This window comes from Elephas maximus, chromosome 3 (genome assembly GCF_024166365.1).
Source record: "Elephas maximus indicus isolate mEleMax1 chromosome 3, mEleMax1 primary haplotype, whole genome shotgun sequence".
Taxonomy (NCBI): Eukaryota; Metazoa; Chordata; class Mammalia; order Proboscidea; family Elephantidae; genus Elephas; species Elephas maximus.
In genome coordinates this window covers 109,709,495-109,731,518 of record NC_064821.1, presented here as the reverse complement: position 1 = coordinate 109,731,518, position 22,024 = coordinate 109,709,495, and the positions used below count along the sequence as shown (strand labels likewise).

Genomic DNA, 22,024 nt, shown 5'->3' with positions numbered 1-22,024 from the left:
ACAGCCAGCCAATGGCTGATGGACCGCAGCCGACAAAGGAAAACACCAGAAGAGCCACAGGTGACTGCATTCAGCCAGCTGGGCCAGGGCATCAGCAGGAAGCGCAGGGGAGGGTGAGGAGCCTCAGCAGCTCACAAAGAACTGGGCCTTTCATGCCCCTCAATAAAGAACAGCCTATCCTTGACCTTAACTTTGTTAAGTTGCAACACAGAAGGAGTTCTTTTTGTTAATCATGAGTCCAGGAAGTCAAAAAAGGTGTAGTAAGAGATCAACTGTTTTGAGCTTATCCATACGAAGGAAAATGCTTTTGGTCGCTATTCAAGAATGCAGATCATGGGTGAACTAGACACAGAGTATATTCTTCACAAAGGCTTGGAGCTGTCAAGTCTTCCACCCAAGTGAATAACCATCAAAAATACAACCAATTGCCAAATGACATGCAAAAAGCTTTTAGTGCTACATTGTTTATTAAGTTGAAATATGACTTTCTAAAAGGGGGCTAAAGTGGCTAAAATGTTATTAAATATACATTACTAAGGAATGTTGGACATGTTATCAGGAGGGACCAGACTTTGGAGAAGGATATCATGCTTGGTAGAGGGTCAGCGAAAGAGGAAGATCCTCAACGAGATGGATTGACACAGTGGGTGCAACAATGGGCTCAAACATAGCAATGATTGTGAGGATGACACAAGTCTGGATGGTATTTCGTTCCATTGTACATACGGTTGCTTTGAGTCGGAACTGACTTGACGGCACCTAACAACAACAACTAAGGAATGTAATTACCATCCTGCTCCATGCCTTTAATTAGGCTGATTTCATGGCTCTCTTTAGAGTATCAGAATCATCTGGAGGGCTTGTTAAAACACAAATTGCTGGGCCCCACCCCCAGAGTTTCTGATGCAATACCTTTAAGTGGGGCCTGAGAATTTACATGCCTAAGAAGTTCCCAGATGGTGCTGGTATTGCTGGTCTGGGGATCACGTTTCGAAAAATATTGGACAGATAATTATCTTTGAAGAAGTATAGATAGTACCCAAGCCAGCCAGATGCCATTGAATTGATTATGACTCATGGCGACCCCATATGTGTCTGAGTAGAAATGCCCTCCATAGGGTTTCAGTGCTGATTTTAAATAGTACAGCTCCTCTGTATTCATTATTTTTTTAGCCACTCCATATTGGCACCACCCTGTAGTAGGCATTATGGGAGGGTGATGCTACGAGTTTGCAGATGTTGGTGATAAGGGAATTAAAGATAAAGCCCAAAATCACAGTTGAACAGAGTGGGTAGGGGTGATAAAGTCTGGAGAGTCAATAAGAAGAAAATGGGAGTGGAGGGCAGGTTGAGGAATTCAAGTGAGAGGGTGAAACTCAACCTGAGCCAGATCTCACTGCCATGTGAAGTGATTGCTGTGTTGAGTTTGATCCCTGAGGTGGTGACAAGAGCTATACCTAAAACAGATGGATAAGGCCTTGAAGGTTTTATTATATTCTCTTGTGTATTAAATAGCAGAAATGGACAAGTTCTTTGAACTTTCATAATGATACTCATTTTCCTTGACAGTGTATATTAATTGCCAGATGGGGAATTCTTTCTTTTGGGCAAGTAAGGTCATAAAGATAAGCTATGACAATTAAATGACCACATTTATTTTACCAGTATGGTTAGACTCTCAGGTGGACATGATAAGATGTATACAACTTTTTTTTCTTCGGAGTCCTAAGATGTGATTTTTGATGTCTAAATTCACATGGAAACAACAAGGCAGAAAAGGATGGAACTCCATTTTTAAAACCAATTTTTACATTCCACTGGTTGTAAAGTGGCTGGCTATTCAATACATTATTTTGACTTTAAAAATGAAAATCTCTGATATATAGGTGGGTGTGTACAGTCATGAAATCATTAGGATTCCCCCTCCACCTATGGTCTCCAGCCAAAGAATGCCCAAATCTATTTTAAAAGCCTTAAAAAAAAAATCATTTCAGTGAAATAGTAGTAAGTAGGAATTATGATTTCTCTTTCTATGAAATATCAATCATTAGAAGAAATAATATTAAAATTCCCAAATACCTCCAGGATAGGAATATTCAAGAAATAATATTTTATAGTAAACATTTTTAATAAACAGCAGCATAAAATAATCAGTGTTTAATATCATCTCTGGTGTGTGAAATACAAATGCACATATCCTCAATATAAAATAGCCTTTTTTGTTATTACAATTCCATGCTTGTCTATTTGAAATGCCCATAATAACAAATCAGACATTAAGTAATACAGTGATTAAATGCATGCATGTGAAAATAAGGAAAGATATGGTAGGGCAAGATATCTGAATATTGCCATTATATATTTGAAGAAAATCTATATCGAGTTAAAACAAAGAAAGAAAGAAAACAAGGAAACAAACCAGATATAAAAATGCAAAGATATATTTTCACTTCTGTGATACAAACCAGAAACATAGTTTAGTGCAAAAAAAAAAAAAAAAAAAAAAAAGATTTGAAAATAAAGTCATCTTACAAAACAATGCCAACAAAGCGAAAGATATTTTTCAGTTTGTGAAAAAAAAAAAAAAAAAATACTATTTTAATACAAAAGGGACTGTGTTATGTAGTATCACAGCACTATTACAAAATACATTGTTACAAGTGGTTTTGAAATTTAGTTTGCTCAGGCCTTAATGATTTCTGCAATTATAAAAGGTTTAAAATAAATGTTATAGTTCTTTATATAAAAAACTAACTTGAATTTATTTTTAAACCACGATGTTTTTCCAGGGTAGGTATCTTAATGGCTCATGGAATGCTAATTTCCCTTTAAGGGACTCCTAAAAAAGCTCTGATTCGCTGAAATTGTGTTTACTTAAGATAATAAATATTCTGGGAAAACGATTGATTGTCGTATGATATACAAAATTGTGGTTTGAAGCTTAATCATTAAACAGTTGCATAGCAACAAAAGGATACAAATATTCTCCTCTACCTAAAGTTAAGAAATGTAAGTTCTGAATCAGCTTATTTATGTCACAAAAATATGTCTTAATTTATTTTCCAATAAACCTGGATAGAGCCAACTCTTTGAGTTCACAGTACTTATATGTCCTTATTTGTTGTTTGAAGGTTCAGCGTTTGGAAAAATTGCAACAGATTTTGGTAAACGTATTTCCTTGATTTCTTGCCCTAATTATAATTTTTGAGAAACTGAAACATCAGTGTGCCTCTAAATCTTACATTCTCCTCATCAAGTATCATTTTCTAGCAATTACTTCACATCCTCTAAGTCACTTTATAAGTCTCTTATCAGTAAAATAAAAGTGAGACTTTGAAATATTACTCTTAGAAATAAAGGAGTTATTCTTAAAAAAAAAATCAAATAAAAAAATTCCTTTCTATATAGAATTTGAAACCCACAAGAATTCTAAACTTGGCAAAAGATGGCTGACAGGTAGGTATATGCCATGAGATGCACATTTAGTACCTTCTCTAACTACGGCAAAAATTATTTTGCTTCTATTCACCAACTTAAACAATTCAGTTTTTGGTAATCTTTGATGTGAGAACTTAGTACTTGTCTTTTTATTTTTTTAATACTGTAATGCTTTGCAAAATTATAGAATTCATAATCTTTGGATTCCAACTAACTCTATGTAAATACATTGTCATAATTTTTGAGACTGGAATAAAATCTGTGAACATTTCTAGCACAGAAAAAAAAGAAAAAGAAACTTTAAATTAATTAGAAATTGGTATCACAGGGTTTCCTATGTTCCCAAAGTCTACTGACGGTAAGCAACCCTCCATCTTGGACAACCCCTAAGCAAGGGCTTGCAAGGTGTGGTTGTGCTCGTCTGCAGCCCCACCTCTATTTTTCAGTGTTATTGGTCCAGGGAAGTACCTCTGGAGGCTGTCTCCATAGGAGCCCTTGTTCTTCTCCTAAGGATGCAAATCTAGCCTGAGAGGCCATTTTCCTGACTCCGTTTCCTTTGGGGTCTCATTCCTAATGCAGTAAAGTGAACTAATCAACCAACAATCAATTTCAGCATCCACATCTGGTCTTCTTATGGTCCGATGCCCTGTGTTATTTCAAGAGCTTGGGTAAGCACACTGTGAAAAGGAAAATGTGGAACCCGCCTTTTCTGATCAGAAGAGGAGGTTCACAAAAAGGCACACTCTGCACCTTCCCAAAGCAGCCCCATTGTATAGAAGGCTTCAGAGAATCTGTATACTTGTCTTATGGCTCATTTTCTTCCATCTGGGATCTCAAATTTGGGCTAAAGCTTCCTCATTTATTCTGAACATCACTTCCATATAAACATGCATAGAGTCTAAATTGAATCAGTATCATTCCTGAACATCTGTCCTGAAGAAAAGACAGCAGGTAGACAAATGCTACGATGTATACATTTTGGGGAGAGACTAGTCATGGCGACCAAAGGCAAATACACAGAGCACCATTGACTTTCTTTTTTGGTTTGCTATTTAATCGCAAGGTTCTTTTCCTCTTCACTGGTTTGCAGTTTTCGGTACTTGAAATCATATGTACCAATCCCAATGCCGTGTCAGGCACCTCGATGGAGCATAAATTCCACAGTGTTTTTTTCTGGGTGGTGTCTTTCCACCTTGCTAAGACACAGTTAAACTTCACAGAAGATACCTGTTGTAATGTCTGCTAAAAGAGAACTTTAATAAAAACATTTGAATATAAATCTTTTCTACGGTGTTCTAGTTTGTCCTGTATACCACAATTACAAAAGTTGTGCATTTTACAGTTCTGCAGAAATCATAGATTCAGCGTGTCCATGAATATTGGAGTCTCCTAGCAAAGATGGCTGCTTTGAGTCTATTTTGTAGGGTTTCTGAGATTTGTTGCCAAAAACGGTTATGCCCATTCCACCGGGATGATTTGGAATAGACATGTGTGGTAGTAGAGGAATATTTGCTTCCTGGTTGGATCCTGATGAGGGCAAGCTGGTCACATGGCCAGTGCTAGTCGACCCACTGGCGCTGCTTGGGGACCGACTCTTGGGAGGAGGGCAGTGCTGGATTACTCTGGGGGGACCTGTTGGCTGGTAGTGGGCAGCTGGAAAGGCCGCATATCCAGGAGGTATGGGGTATCCATTGATAGGGATGAATCGCTGGTTCTGAGGTATTGGTGGGCCAATGAAACCAGCGATCTGGCCCTGTGGTGTAATACCCTGGCCTGGGAACATGTAATTGGGGTATCTGGGGTTACTGAGATTACTCACTGGACTGGCACTAAGGGAGGTTGTCTGCGTGGTGGCATTTCCCCCTGAAGGAGTTGTAGAGCTGGTGTGACTTGAGAGTCCCTCCCAGGACCGAAGTCGGACATGAATATCTTTAAATCTTGGTCTCCTGGAAGGAATCTCATTCCAGCATTCTGTCATTAGGCTGTATATTCTGGGAGGGCAGTCTTCGGAGCATGGTAAGAGCTGCCGTTTTCTCACCATTTCGATCACTTCCTGGTTACTAAATCCATAATATGGCTGGAGTCCAAAACTGAAAATCTCCCACAAAACAACCCCAAAGGACCAGATATCTGAATCAGAAGAGAATTTGCCATACATGATGGCTTCAGGGGGCATCCAGCGAATAGGCAGCAAAGACTTGCTTTGCACCCTGTAGTAATCAGCTGAGTATATTTCTCTGGAAAGACCAAGGTCTGAAATCTTTACATGAAGTTGCTCTCCAATTAAAATATTGCGAGCTGCAAGGTCCTTATGGACAAAGAAGTGACTAGACAGGTATTCCATGCCGGCTGCAATCTGAATTGCAATGTGCAGAAAATCTCCATGATCCAGGCTGGATTTTACAGTCCCATCTTCATCACTGCTACAGCCAACATCGGAATGTGGGGATCGCATGATGAGGAACTCATGGAGATCCCCCTGGTTCATATACTCAAAAAGCATACACACAGGTTGTTCCTGAGTGACAGCCCCTAGAAGGCAGACAATATTGGGATGATGCAGTTCGGCCATAAGAGAGGCTTCTTGTTGAAATTCTGTCCACTGCTGGGGGTTGTTATAATCTTTCAAGGTCTTGATAGCAACCAGCTGAGCATGGTCCATGCCTGGGAGATAGAGATGGCCCTTATAGATTTTTCCAAAGGCACATTCACCCAATTCTTCCATAAAACGTACAGCAGAAAGAGGCAGCTCCTTAGCCTTGCTCTGTATGAAAGAAAGGAAAAGTGTGGTTTAAAACATTTCTTAAGGCAAGACTGATAAGCACTATCAATTACCACCAGATGGCAAAGCACTCGGAAACCCTGGTGGCGTAATGGTTAAGTGCTACGGCTGCCAACCAAAGGGCTGGCAGTTCAAATCCACCAGGCGCTCATTGGAAACTCTATTGGGCAGTTCTACTCTGTCCTATAGGGTCGCTACGAGTCGGGATCAACTCGACGGCACTGGGTTTGGGAAGGCAAGACATCTTGGACTTTGAGAGGAAGGGTGGGGGTAAGCATCTAGACGAAGGCTCTATAAATCAGATTAAATAAGATATTGCGGGCATGAGTCTTTAAAATTGTTGGCTGCAACTTAGTGGAGGTGTCATAGGAGACTTCATAACACTCCCCTACTCAGCAGTCCCCACCCCCATGTTTCTTGCTGTTGCCTAGAGTCTTGATACTCAAAGTGTGGTCTTCAGGCCAGCAGCATTGGCATCCAAAGCTTATTACAAATGCAGATTCCCAGGCCCACCCCAGACCTACTGAATCAAAACGTGTGTTTTACAAGACCCTCAGGTGACATTGGTGCACATTAAGTTTGAAAAGCACTGCTGCAGAGGATACAGCCTGAATTCTTAGCCGGGCACTCAACATTATTTGAGATCTGGTCCTAACCTACCACCCTGACATGAAACCTTGCTGCTCCTCTATATGACAGCATCACCTTGGTTAAATAGGTTTCCTCATTGTTGCCCCAAAACACCAAGCACATTTTTGCCTAATACATTTGTTCCTTCAAGGCTGTCCCATTCTAGGGATACACATTGTGCTAAAAGCCAGAGAAATAAAAAAGAGACTGGCCTCCTGAGGTGTTCCTACTAGAGGTGAGAATGTTTGGAATGTACTCCTCCCATCTTATCAAATCTTTTTTTTTGTTTTACAAAAAGATTATTTCAGGCCCCACTTCCTCTGAAACGTTCCCTGAACAGTATACCTCAGTGATCTTTGTGGTCTCTGGAGTCCTTTTCGCCCTTACTGCCTGGTGGTGTAGTGGTTAAGTGCTACAGCTGCTAACCAAAATGTCGGCAGTTCAGATCCACCAGACGCTCCTTGGAAACTCTGTGGGGCAGTTCTACTCTGTCCTATAGGGGCACAATGATTCGGAATCAACTCGACAGCAGTAGGTTTGGTTTTGTTTCAGGCCTGAATGCGCTACACTAGTCCCCATTTACCCACAGGGGATACGTTTCAAGATCCCCAGTGAATCCCCGAAACCGTGGATAGTACTGAACCCTATATATACTATGTTTTTTCTATACTTACATACCTATGATAAAGTTTAATTTATATATTAGGTACAATAAGAGATTAACAACAATAGCTTTGGCATATCCCAATTGCCAGCATCACTAGTCTTGTGCTTTAGGGCCATTGAACAAAATAAGGTTGCTCGAACACCAGCATTGCGATACCCAGACAGTTGATCTGCCAGCCAAGACAGCTACCAAGTGACTAGTGGGTGGGTAGTGTATACAGCATGGATACGCTGGACAAAGGGATGATTCATGTCCTGGGCAGGATGGAAACGGATGGACAGCGCAAGACTTCATCACGCTATTCAGAAGAGTGTGGGATTTAAATTTTATGAATTGTTTACTTCTGGAATTTTCCATTTAATATTTTCAGATCAAGATTGACCAAGGGTAACTGAAGCCATGGAAAGTGAAACCATGAATAAGGGAGCCCTGGTGGCTTAGTGGTTAAAAGCTCGCCTGCTAACCAAAAGGTTGGCAGTTTGAACCCACTAGCTGCTCCTTGGAAACCCTATGGGGCAGTTCTACTCAGTCCTATAGGGTTCCTATGAGTTGGAATCGATTTGAGGTCAATGGGTTTTTTTTTTTTTTGGACTGTATATACAAGAAGTAGTGTGATGGCTGGTTATACATATGGCCTCCACAGCCAGACAACCTGAACAACCTGAGTTTGAATCCTGCTCTCACACCTTACCAAATGTGTGACTATGGATACAATATTTAATTACCATGTGCCTCAATTCCCTCCTCTGTAAAATGAGGATAACTGTGCTTCTCTCACAGGGTTATTGTGTACTTTAACAAGTTATCATTTGTAAAGTGCTCAGAACTTAGTCTGGCATGGTAAGCGCTCTTTAACCTTTCGATGTTATTACCTTGCTGTTGCTGCTCTTGTTAGGCATATATTTCGTCCCCTCAATCAGATTGTAAGTTTCCTGAAGGGAGGCACTGCCCTTCACACCAATTTATATCTGTAGGACTTTAAAAGTGGGTTGTCTATTGATTGACCTTAAAGCTGACAGGAGAAAGCATCTAGTTCACAATGAAAATAAGTATAAAATTGTAATATTTGATCTTAGCAGTAAATGTGTGTTTTAACTATTTTTGAAATTCACTTCAAATCTAGCCTAATGTTAAGTCTTATTTGTTTTTGAAAGTCATTAAGGGCAATACATTTTTACGATAAAATGGATTTTTAAAATAATTCCTGCATTTTAAAATCCTTATTTCTAAGGAAAAAAAATGCTTCTCTGAGAATTCCAGTGGAAGCTGACAATGTTGCAAATACATATGGAATTCAGAGTTCTCTGTACAGAGTTTAAAACAATAGTTTGCAAACAAGAGTTCTTGAATCTAAACTCTACCAAGTTAGTTTTATGATGATTAGTCCTGTTCTAGGCTGATGTTTTCCTATATTAAATCCAGGAGGAAATGCCCATTAACCTAAATATAAGTGTAAATATGCTTGCAGCAAAGTCTCCACATGGAGGGACAAAATGGAATCAAGGATTTTGATACCTTAATTCTTCTATGCAAAGAATATTTTTTCATTACAAAATGGTCTTACCTTGTCATTAAAGCAGACCTTACAGGGTTGATATTTGGAAATGCCTTACAGAAAAGTTAACTTGTGCTTAAAGTAATTGCAATGTAATGTTTTTAAACATTCAGTAAATTAAATTTTATTAATTCAGTCCTACTCACTACAGTATTACTTGTAATAGCAAAAGTTTAGGAACGACCTAATAGACACCTATAGGAGATTAATTATGGTGCATCTAGGAAACAGAATATTATACAGTTACAAAAAATGAGGAAATGTTTTACATACTGATAAAAGCAAAATTTCCAAAATACTATTGCTAAGTTAAAAATAAAAAAGCAAAAGAACAATTAATGTTGTATAATTCTTCTATGTAAAATAGAAAGGGAAAAAGGATGATATACTCATATTTGCTTGCATATGTATAAAGGAACTCTGAAAGGAAACTCAGGAAACAAATAGCAGTGGTTACTGGGAGGAGGGGGAAAATAGGAGTCCCCCAGTGGTGCATACAGTTAACACACTCGGCCGCTAACCAAAAGGTTGGAAGTTTGAGTTTACCCAGGGGAGCCTTGGAAGAAAGCCCTAGCGATCTACTTTTGAAAAGTCAGCCACTAAAAACCCTATTGAGCACAGTTCTCCTGTGACACACATGGAACTCACCACAAGTCAGAGCTGACTCCCGGGCAACTGGTTTTACTGGGGAGTTGGGGGATGGGGAGGGGGTAGAGGTTGAAATTGGGAAGATGAGAGGGCAGAGGTGGGAGATTTTTCACTTCACTCTTTTTTTACACTTTAGATTTTTTGAGCCATATGAATATATACGGATTCCAAAAATTAAATAATTAAATTAAAAAACATAAGGCCAATCTATCTGTCTGATTAAATCAGGACATTTCCTCTGCAGTCACAGGTCCATCTACTATTTTTCCTTTTGCTTTTTTTATAGGGTCTACATTCTTTCTGGAGCTAACGTAAGTTCCTTTGGGAGCAGAGTTATGGGAGTGATGAGAACGTTCGCCAGGTGAATCAACTCTACCTTTTCCTCTGGCAGCACTTCAATAACTTAACTTTTGCTGGCAAGAGTTACCAAAGGTGAATTTTTTCTGTATGACATTAAGATTGAAGATTTCCGTTAGGACTTTTCTTAACGATGTAAGTGAATCTAACTTATATCCAATTTATCCAACCCATACCCAAAGTATGTAGCAGAGTAGCCATTACTTACTTTTAGACCTAAACAGGTTTTCATGATCTAAAGGGGCAAGAGATTGAGTACTAAAATTTCTTTTGAGGGAAAATGGGAATTAGGAATTAAACCCAAGGAATATTAGACTGATACAAAGAGGAGTTAGGAACTCCCCCACCTCCGCTGACTAACCAAAAAACCAGTTGCCATTGAGTCGAACCCAACTCATGGTGACTCCACGTGTGTCAGAGTAGAACTGTGCTCCATAGGGTTTTCAATAGCTGAGTTTTCAGAAGTAGATCACCAGGCCTTTCTTCTGAGGTTCCTCTGGGTAGACCTGAACCTCCAATCTTTGGTTTAGCAGCTGAGCTCGTTAATTGTATGCACCACCTAGGGACTCCAACCTATAGGCCAAAACCAATCCAAACCCACTGCCATTGAGTTGATTCCAACTCACAGCAACCCTATAGGACAGAATAGAACTGCCCCATAGGGTTGCCATGGAATGGCTGGTGAATTCGAACTGCTGACATTTCGGTTAGCAGCCAAGCTCTTACCACTGTGCAACCAGGGCTCTAACCCATAAGCGGTGTGGTATAATTCAAACTATGTGATCTTTGGATTCATAAAAATCTGGGTTTGCAACTTGGCTCTGCTGCTTTCTATTAATAGTAGTTAATACACAGTGCTTACTGTGTGTAAGACACTGTTCTGAGCACTTAACAAATCTTAACTGATTTAATACCCTGTGGGATGGGTCCTATTTAGCTGGCTGGCCCTAGCTAAGTTTCTTAACTTTTCTGAGCCTGTTTTCATATCTCTGAAATAATATCTACCTTGCATAGTTGCAGTAGGGATTAAATGCAACCATGTATGTATGTAATTTTCACCTAGTAAGTGCTCATTAAATCATTTTTATTATCCTTATTAGAGAAATTATACAGGAAGTGGAGTAAATGCAAACAATTTAAGTTCATTTATAGTCTTAAGTAGTTCTGGAGTGTCTCCTACAATTCCCTCTAATTTAAAAAAGTGTCAAGTGTCCTCCTGTTAATCATTTTCTGTTCTCCTGCAGTTGTTAGCTGAAAAAAATGACAATTTGTTTTAGAGACTGAGGTTAGGTGGGAATTTGAGAGGCCTGTGGCCTCGGAATTCTGGGAGGTGCCGCGATGAAAGTGGAGGGAGGAAGAATCCATGTGGAAGAGTGGATGGTAGCAGGTGGGAAAAGGAAGCAAGCAGGCCAAACTTCTGGGGACTGGAAGAGAAGACAGGGTGGATAGCCCCTTGGCTCAGGCTTGACTCACGGCCCTGGGGCTTAACAGCTAAGAGGCTCTGCTGCATTCCCCTGCGTTGAGGTTAGCAAATTTGCTCTCTTGTTGTAGAGGCAGTCCCCGGGTTACTAATATGATCTCTTCCTAAATGTGTCTTTAAGTCGAATCTGTAAATAAGTCCCTACAGGTGCATACGGCTCTTATTTAGCCTTACTTTAGTGCAAGAGAAGGCTGAAAGCCTTTTCAATGATTTAACAGCTGCAAATCCAGCAAAGGAAGGTGATGGTGATGAAGAATTTGTTGCTGAGTACGGGCTAATTCAAATTCAATTGTTTCAAAGTGCGGGCAAATTTACATAATATTAAAGGACCAGTCCAAGTGGTCTGTAAACCAGGGACTACCGGTATTTACTTTTGGAAGAAGAACTTTTATTTTTTCCATTTTACAAATGGAGAAAAAGGCTTAGAAAAAATATCAAGAATATTCAGGAGAGCCATAAAGGGCTACATTTGGATCTGCAAGGCTTTCTGCTTTGGGCAACACCATTCTGTTTGAAACCAGAGAAGTCTGTTGGCCAGCAATCCCAGGTAGATGCAGAAATGTGCCTGGAGGCTCAGCTTGAGGCCTGACACCTTGCGGGGCTGTGAGGTCAGCCTCCAGTGTGTGGCTACTCTATGGAACTAAAAGCATGCCTTCTCCCTCTTCAGACACGTGAAAGGACGTCCATTTCAACCCAAAGTGTGTCTTGTCATATCTTACCAATACCTGGCTGGCCATATAGTACACAGGCCAAACTCTCCTCCAGCGTATAGGAGGAAAGAGTGGTTCACCAGAGCCGGTCAAAGCAACATGGGGTTAGCTTTGGAAAGAAGCACAAAAAGCACCTAAGAGGGCAGGTTTCACAAAACCTTTCCTTCAAACACCTGTGCAACAGCAGACACAGAAATGCCCAGAAAAAGCTGCTTGGAGCTCGGTTCCAGGGGAACAATTTGCAGAGTGATTTGCATTTTTAAAATGCTCAAGTTACTTGGTACAAATGAGTCTTAACTATAGCCTCATTTTCAAATTTTACATAAATCCTGAACTAGTTAAAAAATCATAAAAGCCCTTAAAGAAGCAGTCAGTAGACTGTACGGTGACGGCAGGAAATTAGCTGTATTGTTGAGGAACAGATGGTTTACATTATACAAACCCTTTAGGCTAAACTTGTTTAGGTCTGGCATATTGTAAATTATATTTTAGTAATGAAAGTGAAATGACCTCTGCCTGACCTCAAGTGGGGTTCGTCTGTTTGAACCAATGTAGTGGAAAACTATGAAAGAAAATGAAGTCATAAAGTTTTGGCAGTTCAATTTTGGCTCATTTCAAGTTAAAGGGTTATAAATCTGTTTAGTTTTTGTTTGACAAATATTTGTCATACAGGGATGTACAAAATGTAAAGAAGTGTAAAATACACATGAGGCATGGTGCCAAAGTAAACCAAGTACAAAGGGAAACTGGAATGGATAGGGTCCCCGGCTCCTATCTCTTTATCACTCCTTCCATTAGTTGAATGACAAGATGGGCTCGGTTTATTATATGCTGTAAGGCAATTAAGTACCTTAAAACTGAAACAGGCTTTCAGCTTAAATGTTAACATTTTTACCTCTCAAAGTAAACACACATCTGCCCCGGTGCAGTTTTAAAAAATTATAGAATTTGGGAGGGCAGGATAAAAATACAAGTTGATGCAATCGATACATGGGTCTCAGATCTGCTTGTGATCATTTCCTTAAAAAGTTTTGATGGGCAACTGTCTTTCTAGTTTAAATGAACTCTCCACTCACTGAAGGCAAATGAAGACTATTTTAGACGTGAGTCATTCTCTTTTTTGAGGGGGGTGTCGGATAAGGTATAGTTGTTGCCGATGTTGTTATAGCACAGCAAAAACTGCTGATAGAGAGATCAGGCTGATGTTGGCGACTTCCTTCACCGAAGTGATGAAATCTAAGTGGGATGTGTGACCCGATTAGATCTATTCACTTTAGATATGAAAGCAAAGACGCATGGGTAGAGGTTTTAAAAAAAAAAAATTGTAATTACGTAGGTGGCAGATGAAAAAGGAAAACAGACATAGGGACTTTATTTCTTTTCGCCTTAGGTGATAATGTATTTGAAATGACTCCTGCTGAAACAATTTACTACTAGCCTGCCGTTTCCTGCTCACTTTACGTAAATGATTACCATAGGAAATGAGGTGGGGACTTTGTGAGGGCCACCTATGTTTGTATGCAGCATGGACCTTGCTCTGTGACTTTTTGCCTTTAGCCTGAATAGGGAATGATTGCTCCACTTATGAGTCCAACTTGAAGTAGACACATGGATAAAAAGCAGAGCTACATTAGGGTGGAGGGAACCAGAACCCAGGTTGTCTCTCTGGGATAGGAAAGTGGCTTCAATAGCAGGTGCTTAAAAAGGACTGAAACTCATATTCATAAATCAACTCCAAACCTCTCCCTGCAATCTTTGCAACCTCTGTCACTTCAGGATGGTTCCTTTCCCATGTCCTAATACTCCAAGCCACTACCCATCTGTCAATTTGTCATGCTGCGGTGGCTTGTGTGTTGTTATGATGGTGGAAGCTATGCCACTGGTATTTCAAAAACCAGCAGGGTCATCCTTGGGGGACAGGCTTCAGTGCAGCTTCTAGACAAAGACACACTAGGAAGAAAGGCCTGGCAATCTACTTCTAAAAATTCACCAATGAAAGCCCTATAGATCACAACAAAATATTGTCCAAAATAGTGCTGGAAAATGGGCCCTGTAGGTTAGAAGGCACTCAAAATACACCGTGGCCACAACAAGGAACTCAAACATGTCAACCATCATGAAAGCCTGGGCAACGTTTCACTTCTTCTGCATAGCATTGCCGTGATTCAGAATTGAGTCCACGGCAACTAACAACAGCAATGCTCCAAGACTGCTGCCCTTTTGGCAGCTGTTGCCCTGTTACTAATGTCCTTGGCTCTTCATAAAAAACAGATTCTAGCAGGGCACAAGTGTTTGCAGAAGAGCGGGTTCCACCCAGAGTCATCTGCTCTCAGTCCTATCAGGAATGGTGACATAGATTCAGGCCCTATTGAAATTACAGGGGCATTTCTGAGATCTGTATTACTTGGGGACTCACTTGCTCTCCAGCCCTCAAGTACTGATCAGCACTGGCTACATCAGAGTGAGCATCAGAGTCCCTTGGGAAGGCTTATTAAAACACAGATTGCTGGGTCCCACCCCCAGAGTTTCTGATTCGGTAGGTCTGTGGTGAGGACTGAGATTCTGCATTTCTGACAAGCTCCTAGATGGTGCAGATACTTCTGGCCTGGAGACCTCACTGTGAGAAACACTGGAATAAATTAATATGGCCTTCTGGATCAGACAATTAATGATCTGGGTCCCTGCTCCCTGCATAATAAGCAACCACAGTGCGTCTGAAGAGCCTGATTGAGCAATTCTGACTTACACAGGCAGAGAAAATAGCACTCTACTTGAGGAGATGCTTTGGAAATGCCAGCTAGAGAAAAATTCAAGAACCACTGGCTGACATTCACTGAGTTTATAGTCTGCACAGCTACTGTCCTGCTGAGATTCAAGGTTTTAAAATATAAATCTCTCTACAGCTTGGGCCATGTCATTAACTGCGTTCTATTTTCATGTACAGCCAATTATTTAAGATACATTTTAATAGCTGGTTGCATGTCAGTCGACCAATATTATATATACTGTACACCCAACAGTATACATACAAAATAGTGTATAAGAAACCATGAGAGAATCCTGAAGAAAGAAGAACACAGCTCCTAATCTAAATGAGTTTGTAATCTGAATTTAACAATAGCTACCATGTGTTGAATACTTGCCCTGTGCCAGACATTGGGATCATAATAATCGCTACAATTATTTTCTGAGTGTTTATGCGTTAGGCCGTAAGTACTTTACACATAGGAACTCCTTTTATCCTCACAATAACCCCATGAGATGAGTAGCCATGACTATTATCCCCATTTTACAGATGGAAAAACTGAGTAACAGGTCATTTAAGTGGTCCCACAGCAGGTAGGTGCTAAACTCAGACTCCAGGGCCTGTTCTCATAATGATTAAGCCACATCCCCTTGTCTGCTCTCTGAGATAAGTGCTTAATGTATCAACTTCTTTAATTGGTATTACAATCCTGTGAGGTTCATACTGTCATTCTCCCATTTTATATGCCTTATCTATAAATAAGGCATTTAGTAGCTTGCCTAATGAAGCACAGCTATTAAGTAGGCTTAGATGGTGCCAAGATTGAAATCCAAGTATGTCTCCAAAGTTGGTGCATTTTTCTGGAAAGAGGAGGCATAGTTTTCTTTAGAGCCTCAAAGGGCTCCATGACTTTAAAGGTACTTCCACACCAATGCTCAGGGTGTAAGAGCTCTCTTGTCTCTGAGCTAGACCGTACTCTGGTTGATATTCTGCTATCCCCTTTTGTAGGCTGGGATAAGTGAACAAAACCTTTTAGCCTTTTAGCACAGTGCCCTGGAGAGTGTATGAGTGTGAGATTTCTAGTGTCTGGATTTGGCTGTTGACATCAATCTGCTGACTCCAAAGCTGTTTTGCTTTGTTGTGTGTTTCACTGGTTCTTAGGTAAACAGTATTAGAATTATGAAACAATTGACTCCACTCATAAACAGAAATGATTACATTTTAAAAGCTTAAAGGCCACAGCTATTTTATTTTGGGGTTATGGATAGTTTCAAAGACTAAGCAGAATGTATGAAGTGCCTTCTGGCTTATGCAATCAAATTCTAGAGGGAGTTTCAACCAATATTTTGCCACACTTGCTCAGAGTTCAGCTGCACTTCTCTGGAAGTGATTTAACTTCAGAAGCAATTCTTTTCTCTATAATGTAGTTTTCTGATAGTTAGTTTGAATGCTTGGTGGTGTCCAGGGTTGATTCTGTGGTGTTGTTACTTTTTAATGTCAATAGGAGAGGTCCTGTTCTGCCTGGAAATAGATATAACAGATGCCAGTAATTTTAATGTCAGCTTGAGCCACCACAGGCTTATAAATTGGGCTTATATGTTTCAGTCATCGTGAAAATTAAGGCAGTAGAGTGAAATGGTGAAGTACTTGGGCTCTGGACCTGGGCAGACCTGGGTTTGAGCTTTGGCTCTGCTATGCTATTTCCCAACTACGTGACTGAGAAAACTCTTAACCTCCAAGCTTACCCCAAAAATCTGGCTCAAATTAGTACCCAGTTCATAGGGTTGTTGTAAAGATTAATTTGGGGTAATACATGTGAAATATTTTCACCCATTCATAATACCCATTTATAATATATATACCAATTTATAATACTCCATTCTCCCCAGAAGTTGTTTCTATAGACATAGGTTTGAGCTAAGTAAGGCTATGTACTATCTGACCCTTTCCACCAGGATGTGAGCAAGGTACAGGGCAAGGGAATTTATGCTAAGATGAATGGGCACAAGGAATCCCAGAGCCATCTAAAGAGCTACCTATATAAACTTTGGTATGATTCCTTTGCCTCTATCCTCACCCTGGTTAATGCTGTGGGCTGCTGGATCCTATTCTAACTTCCTCCTCATTGCACATTTGTTGGTTGATGAAAAGATTTTAGTTGTTCATAGCATTACTGTAATCAAAATAATAGTAATTTCTACTATTGAGTACCAGGACATTGTCTCTAAATGTCAAAATATCCCCTTTTAAGCCCTGGTGACACAGTGGTTAAGAGCTCAGCTGCGAACAAAAAGATTGGCAGTTTGAACCCACCACCCACTCCTTGGAAACCCTATGAGGCAGTTACACTTCTGTCCTATAGGGTTGCTATGAGATGGAATCAACTTGACAGCAACAGGTTATAGGTAGGACATAATGGCTCAGAGAAGTTAGTTAAGCAACTTGCCTAAGTCTCATGGCCGGTAAAAAATAGAGCCTAGATTTATAATTGTATCTTTCTGGCTTAAAACCCCTGCTCTTTTAAGTATATCAAACTACCTACCAGGAATATACTAAGAAATACTGTAGGCCAAGACAGTACGGAGCCTTGGGTGCCAGGACAAAGAATTTTATAACTTGAAATTGGTCTTTCTAGGCTGGGGAATCACTGTACTCAAGTGAGAGCTAAAGCCATGTCAGAGGATGAATGCATAAGAGAGAAAGAGGAAAAGAGGACTGACAACCACTAGAGGATACTCCCATTTAGGGAACTGAAAAAAAAAAAAAAAAAGAAGAAATAGTGAAGGAAGCAGGGGAAGAAGACAGGAGGAACGCCAAGGGGAAAAGTATTTCAAGGCTCTGCTTAAGTATATCAAATGCTCCAGAGAAATTAAAGAGGATGAAGATTTGGAAAAGATCACTAGATTAAATTACATCATGGTGACTCCGAAGAAGGTCATGTCAATAGAATGGCAAGCTCAGACGACTTAGGAGAAAATGGCTTTAAGAAGTGAGTGGAAAAGTTACTGAGGATGTTTTAACACCCAATGTGGTGACAGTTGGTAAAGACAGTGGTTTAAGAGGGGTAACCGGACCCCAGTAGGGCTTTTTAGATGGAAGCACATTGCTGACAAAGGGGAGAGACCCAGATCATATTCTATGAATACAATGAAGTGTCAGTACACTCAGCAAGTACTATGGCTGGAAAGGAAAAGGAGAGATGAATTGCCTGCACATAAAAAAAAATTTTTTTTTTTTTCTTTTTAAAGAAACAGAGAAGCTGGCAAGAGATGAGGGTAAATTGAGAAATACGATATAGCCACCAGCTTCAGAAAACTAAGCAAATCCTGCTTTCCTCCAAAGCATTTTTCTCCTATCAGTTAGGAGCCACAGGCTTTGACCCATAGGGGCTATTCAGCCTTGGGCTGTAAGAGGTTCCTTTGCTGCAGCTCCCTTCCCCCAGGGCTCCCTCTACCCTTCCTTGCTCCTCATTCTCAAAGCCTCCACCTGCTACATTTCTGCACGCCTCCTGCCCAGGTAGGTGAGCCATGCTGGGAAGAACAGGTAGGGCGCCACGAGGCTCTGGCTGAATGGCTCTGCCCCCTTTCTGTTCCCTGAGGTGAACACTCCATAGTTTTGTTCCTTTGCCAAAGCACGATGAAAGACTGCTGTTTTTCAGACACATGACAGTTGGGGCTAGGGAGGGGGAGGGGGGCAAAGAAGAGGAAAGGGAAAAGAAACAGGGAGAACAAAAATTAGGGTTTCCAGGCTTATCTGAGGAGGGCCATTTTTCTACGGTAGAAAAGCAAAACAAACCACTCAGATTGTAAATTTGTAATGCAACAGAAAAATCGTATTTCAGAGTACTCATCAGAGGATTTTAGAGATGGAAAAGAGAAGGGATTATCTAACCCAATTGAATGGCTTGAAATCTTTTGCTGAGCGAAATAAAAGGAAAATAAACAAACAGTACTTTACATAAACACAGTCTACTGCTTTCCCGGACAGCTGAGGAAATTGAGATGCAGAAAGGCTAAATGGCTTCTCAGAGTTACCAGGCCCTTAGAGGTGGAGCCAAGGAGAACATCTCCACCTCATGACTGTTCACGGCTCTGCCTCAGGATGCCTCTGTGGTTCACTGGATGTCAGGAGGGGCGGTAGCTCTAGCCTTTTAGAATTTGTTCTTCTCTTGGGGGCCTCCACATGCAAAAGGGTAAGGAGTTTCCTTTCTCGAGAGATTAAAAGGAAACTTAGGCTTGATCAAAAGTTTTTACTTTCCACTGCACCATTCACCTCTCTGGGGACTCAGGCCAGGTCCTGTCAGCCAGTCTGCCTGTTGTTGTCCTCTCCCGAAGGGTATACGTTTCTAATCTCCCAGAGAAGCCTCTTCTTCAGTAATGCAAATACTCAGGGGAATTTTAGCAGCTCAGCAAGTGAAGAGAGATGGAAACAGATAGTTTAAGCCCTGAAGGACAAATCCATTTGGATAAATAAGAACCTTAGAGTATTTAATTTTGAATTGGCCAAAAAGAAATAAGAACAAGGCTGGGGAAGACCAGCTTCCATCCTTCATTCCTTTCTGATCTTGGCCTCCAACTATCCTTTTGATTTTACTCTGGTAGGGTGTTTTCAGGACGTTCTTCCCTCCCCCGCCCTTATGCGTGTTCCTTCCTTTTAGATTTTATAGGTACATGTAATATTTATGTGTCAGTGACCTTTGGAAGCAGTTTTAGGGATTGACTGTTTACATTTAGGAATTTTCTTTAAGGTCTACAAAGTCCTTTGTGCTTTTTCCAGGAAAGGCACTCAGAACCAAAACAAACAACTGAATAACTCAAATTTGATTGGAGCCAAATCTCTTAAAAGAGAGTAAGAAAAAAAAAAAAAGTTAACATTTGTTTTTGTTGTTTCCTTTCCCTCCGTAGTCTGATATACTTGAGCCAGTCTTACCTCCATTCTGCTTCAGAAAGTGCTTGCGAGCTGTTGAAGGATAAATTCTAAGCTCTGTGTTATAGAAATCTTGACATGGGGAGACTTTGTGAAACACGCTTCAGAGATGATCCAGAAACAATGAAAACAATGTTTACTTCACAAAATCTCTGGGAACATTTCTCCCACAATTTTTCACATTTGTCTCTTTGACCACAGAGGACAGAGTACTATTAATGCTGTGGCCAAATTTTACCTTTCCCTCACAGAATTGGGGCTACATTTTTCAGGCTTCCACTGTTCTATAGGCACTAGCCTCTCAGACATTTGTCAGAAGCCAGGATGCCACCTGTGGTTACTCATCAGGCACACACTGACCAAACTGAATCACGTTTGGTTTGTTCTTTGAAAAGGTTATTATAGGGTCAGGGAGAGCTTTATTTACAGTTGGAAAATCTCATATTCAAATTTTCTCTCTTTCAATTACTAGCTCTTTGACTTTGGGCAAGTTATTTAATATGTTAGGAGTCCCTGGGTGGTACAAATGGTTAATGAGCTCAGCTGCTAACTGAAAGGCCTGAGGTTTGAGTCTACCCAGAGAAAGGCTACCTCGGAAGAGAGGTGATCTACTTCCAAAAAAGTAGCCATTGAAAACTCTGTGGAGCACAGTTCTACTCTGACACTCATGGGATCACCATGAGTCAGAATCAACTCTATGGCAACAGGTTTTTTACTTAATCTATTGGAGTCTCAGTTACCTTGGCTGTACAGCAGTGATAATAATAGCTATAACGATTAAATGAAATAATGGATGTAAAAGCTCCTGAGATAGTTCTTGACAATATGTATTACTCAATATGTACTAGTTTTCTCTATTTATGCCACAAAGCTCTCTGAGATCTTTATTTCAAAAACTATATAAGTTCAAGGCAACATGCCTTTTGGACAGTATGTGTTGCAAAACAAATCTCCACTAAAAATGAGATTGAGCCTGACCTACAAAACTAATAGATCATTTTTCTGAATGGAAATGACTATTCCCATGGTTTCTACCACAACAGTGAGAAGCCCAGCTCTCCAGGTAGGTGGCTGCTACATAGCATGACTGCTATAACCGAACTGATTTGGGTCTCTCTCACACCTAGATCTCTGGCATTTCTAGGGCTTCTCAACATTTGATAATATAAATGACTGGAGAAAGAATCTCATGGAACAATGACTATTGCACTAGGAGCTTGAAGTCATAGGATATGTAAAGGTAGCTGTAAGGTCAACTAGGTATTACTTCATGAATGTACAGTATTATTAACCCTTCTATTTTCTTCTACTGCCATTGCTGCTGCTATGACTTCTCTAGTAGTCTAGTATACACAAGAATTTCTCAAAGTGTTGTCTGTTCAAGACTGGTGCTGATATGGCTAATACTTACTACTCCTCTAAGTGCTTTACACATGTTGATTCATCCACTAGCAACTCAATGGGCCAGTGTTCCCATTATCCTCATTTTATATAGAAGGAAACTGAGACACAGAGAGGTCAAGGACATTGTCCAAGGTCTTAGGGCAATCTCAGGTAGTCAAGCCCATGAGTCCATGCCCTTAAGTTCATTATACTGTCTCTCCAAAGGTGTGAACTTTAAAAAATACATATTCTTGTCATTCTCAAAGATGTATAATAACTCAAAGTAGGTGAATACTGTATTCTTTAGTTGAAGTGTCCTAAGATCTATGTAAGGAGCATCTAAAAATAATTTGTAATTAGCAGATTAAGTATTTATAGAGGCTGGTTTTTGGAGGGCTTTATTTGATGATACTCTTTATCCCCCTCCAAGGGTTTTATCATAATCTGTGCCTGGAAGGTGGTAGGAAAGCTGCATTGCATTTTCCTCCCATGAGTCAGCTCTTTCCTTCCTTGTGTCAGCTCTTTTCTGGAGGGTGCCACCCCTGGCTGTGGAAAAGCAAGGTGGAGGGAGGTCAGAGTCTAATGCCTGATTTCCATCCTCAATTGTATCTGTTTCTTGTACATTTGCATTTCCTAAATAATGAAGAAAAGGAGGGAAACAAATGCACGACAAAGAACACTGAAGGAAGAGGCAGGGTTCCA

General features: G+C 40.3%; 1 protein-coding gene across 1 annotated transcript in view; it reads right to left on the bottom strand.

The window, feature by feature from the left end:
- Positions 1–2,591: 2,591 nt before the first annotated feature.
- The window catches only part of ROR1 (receptor tyrosine kinase like orphan receptor 1), a 486,857-nt gene continuing 467,424 nt past the window's right edge, over positions 2,592–22,024 (bottom strand). The window contains exon 9 of the mRNA XM_049879476.1: positions 2,592–6,202. Coding sequence (XP_049735433.1) covers positions 4,775–6,202 — 1,428 coding nt within the window. The 3' untranslated portion in view covers positions 2,592–4,774. The remainder of the gene's footprint in view (positions 6,203–22,024) is intronic.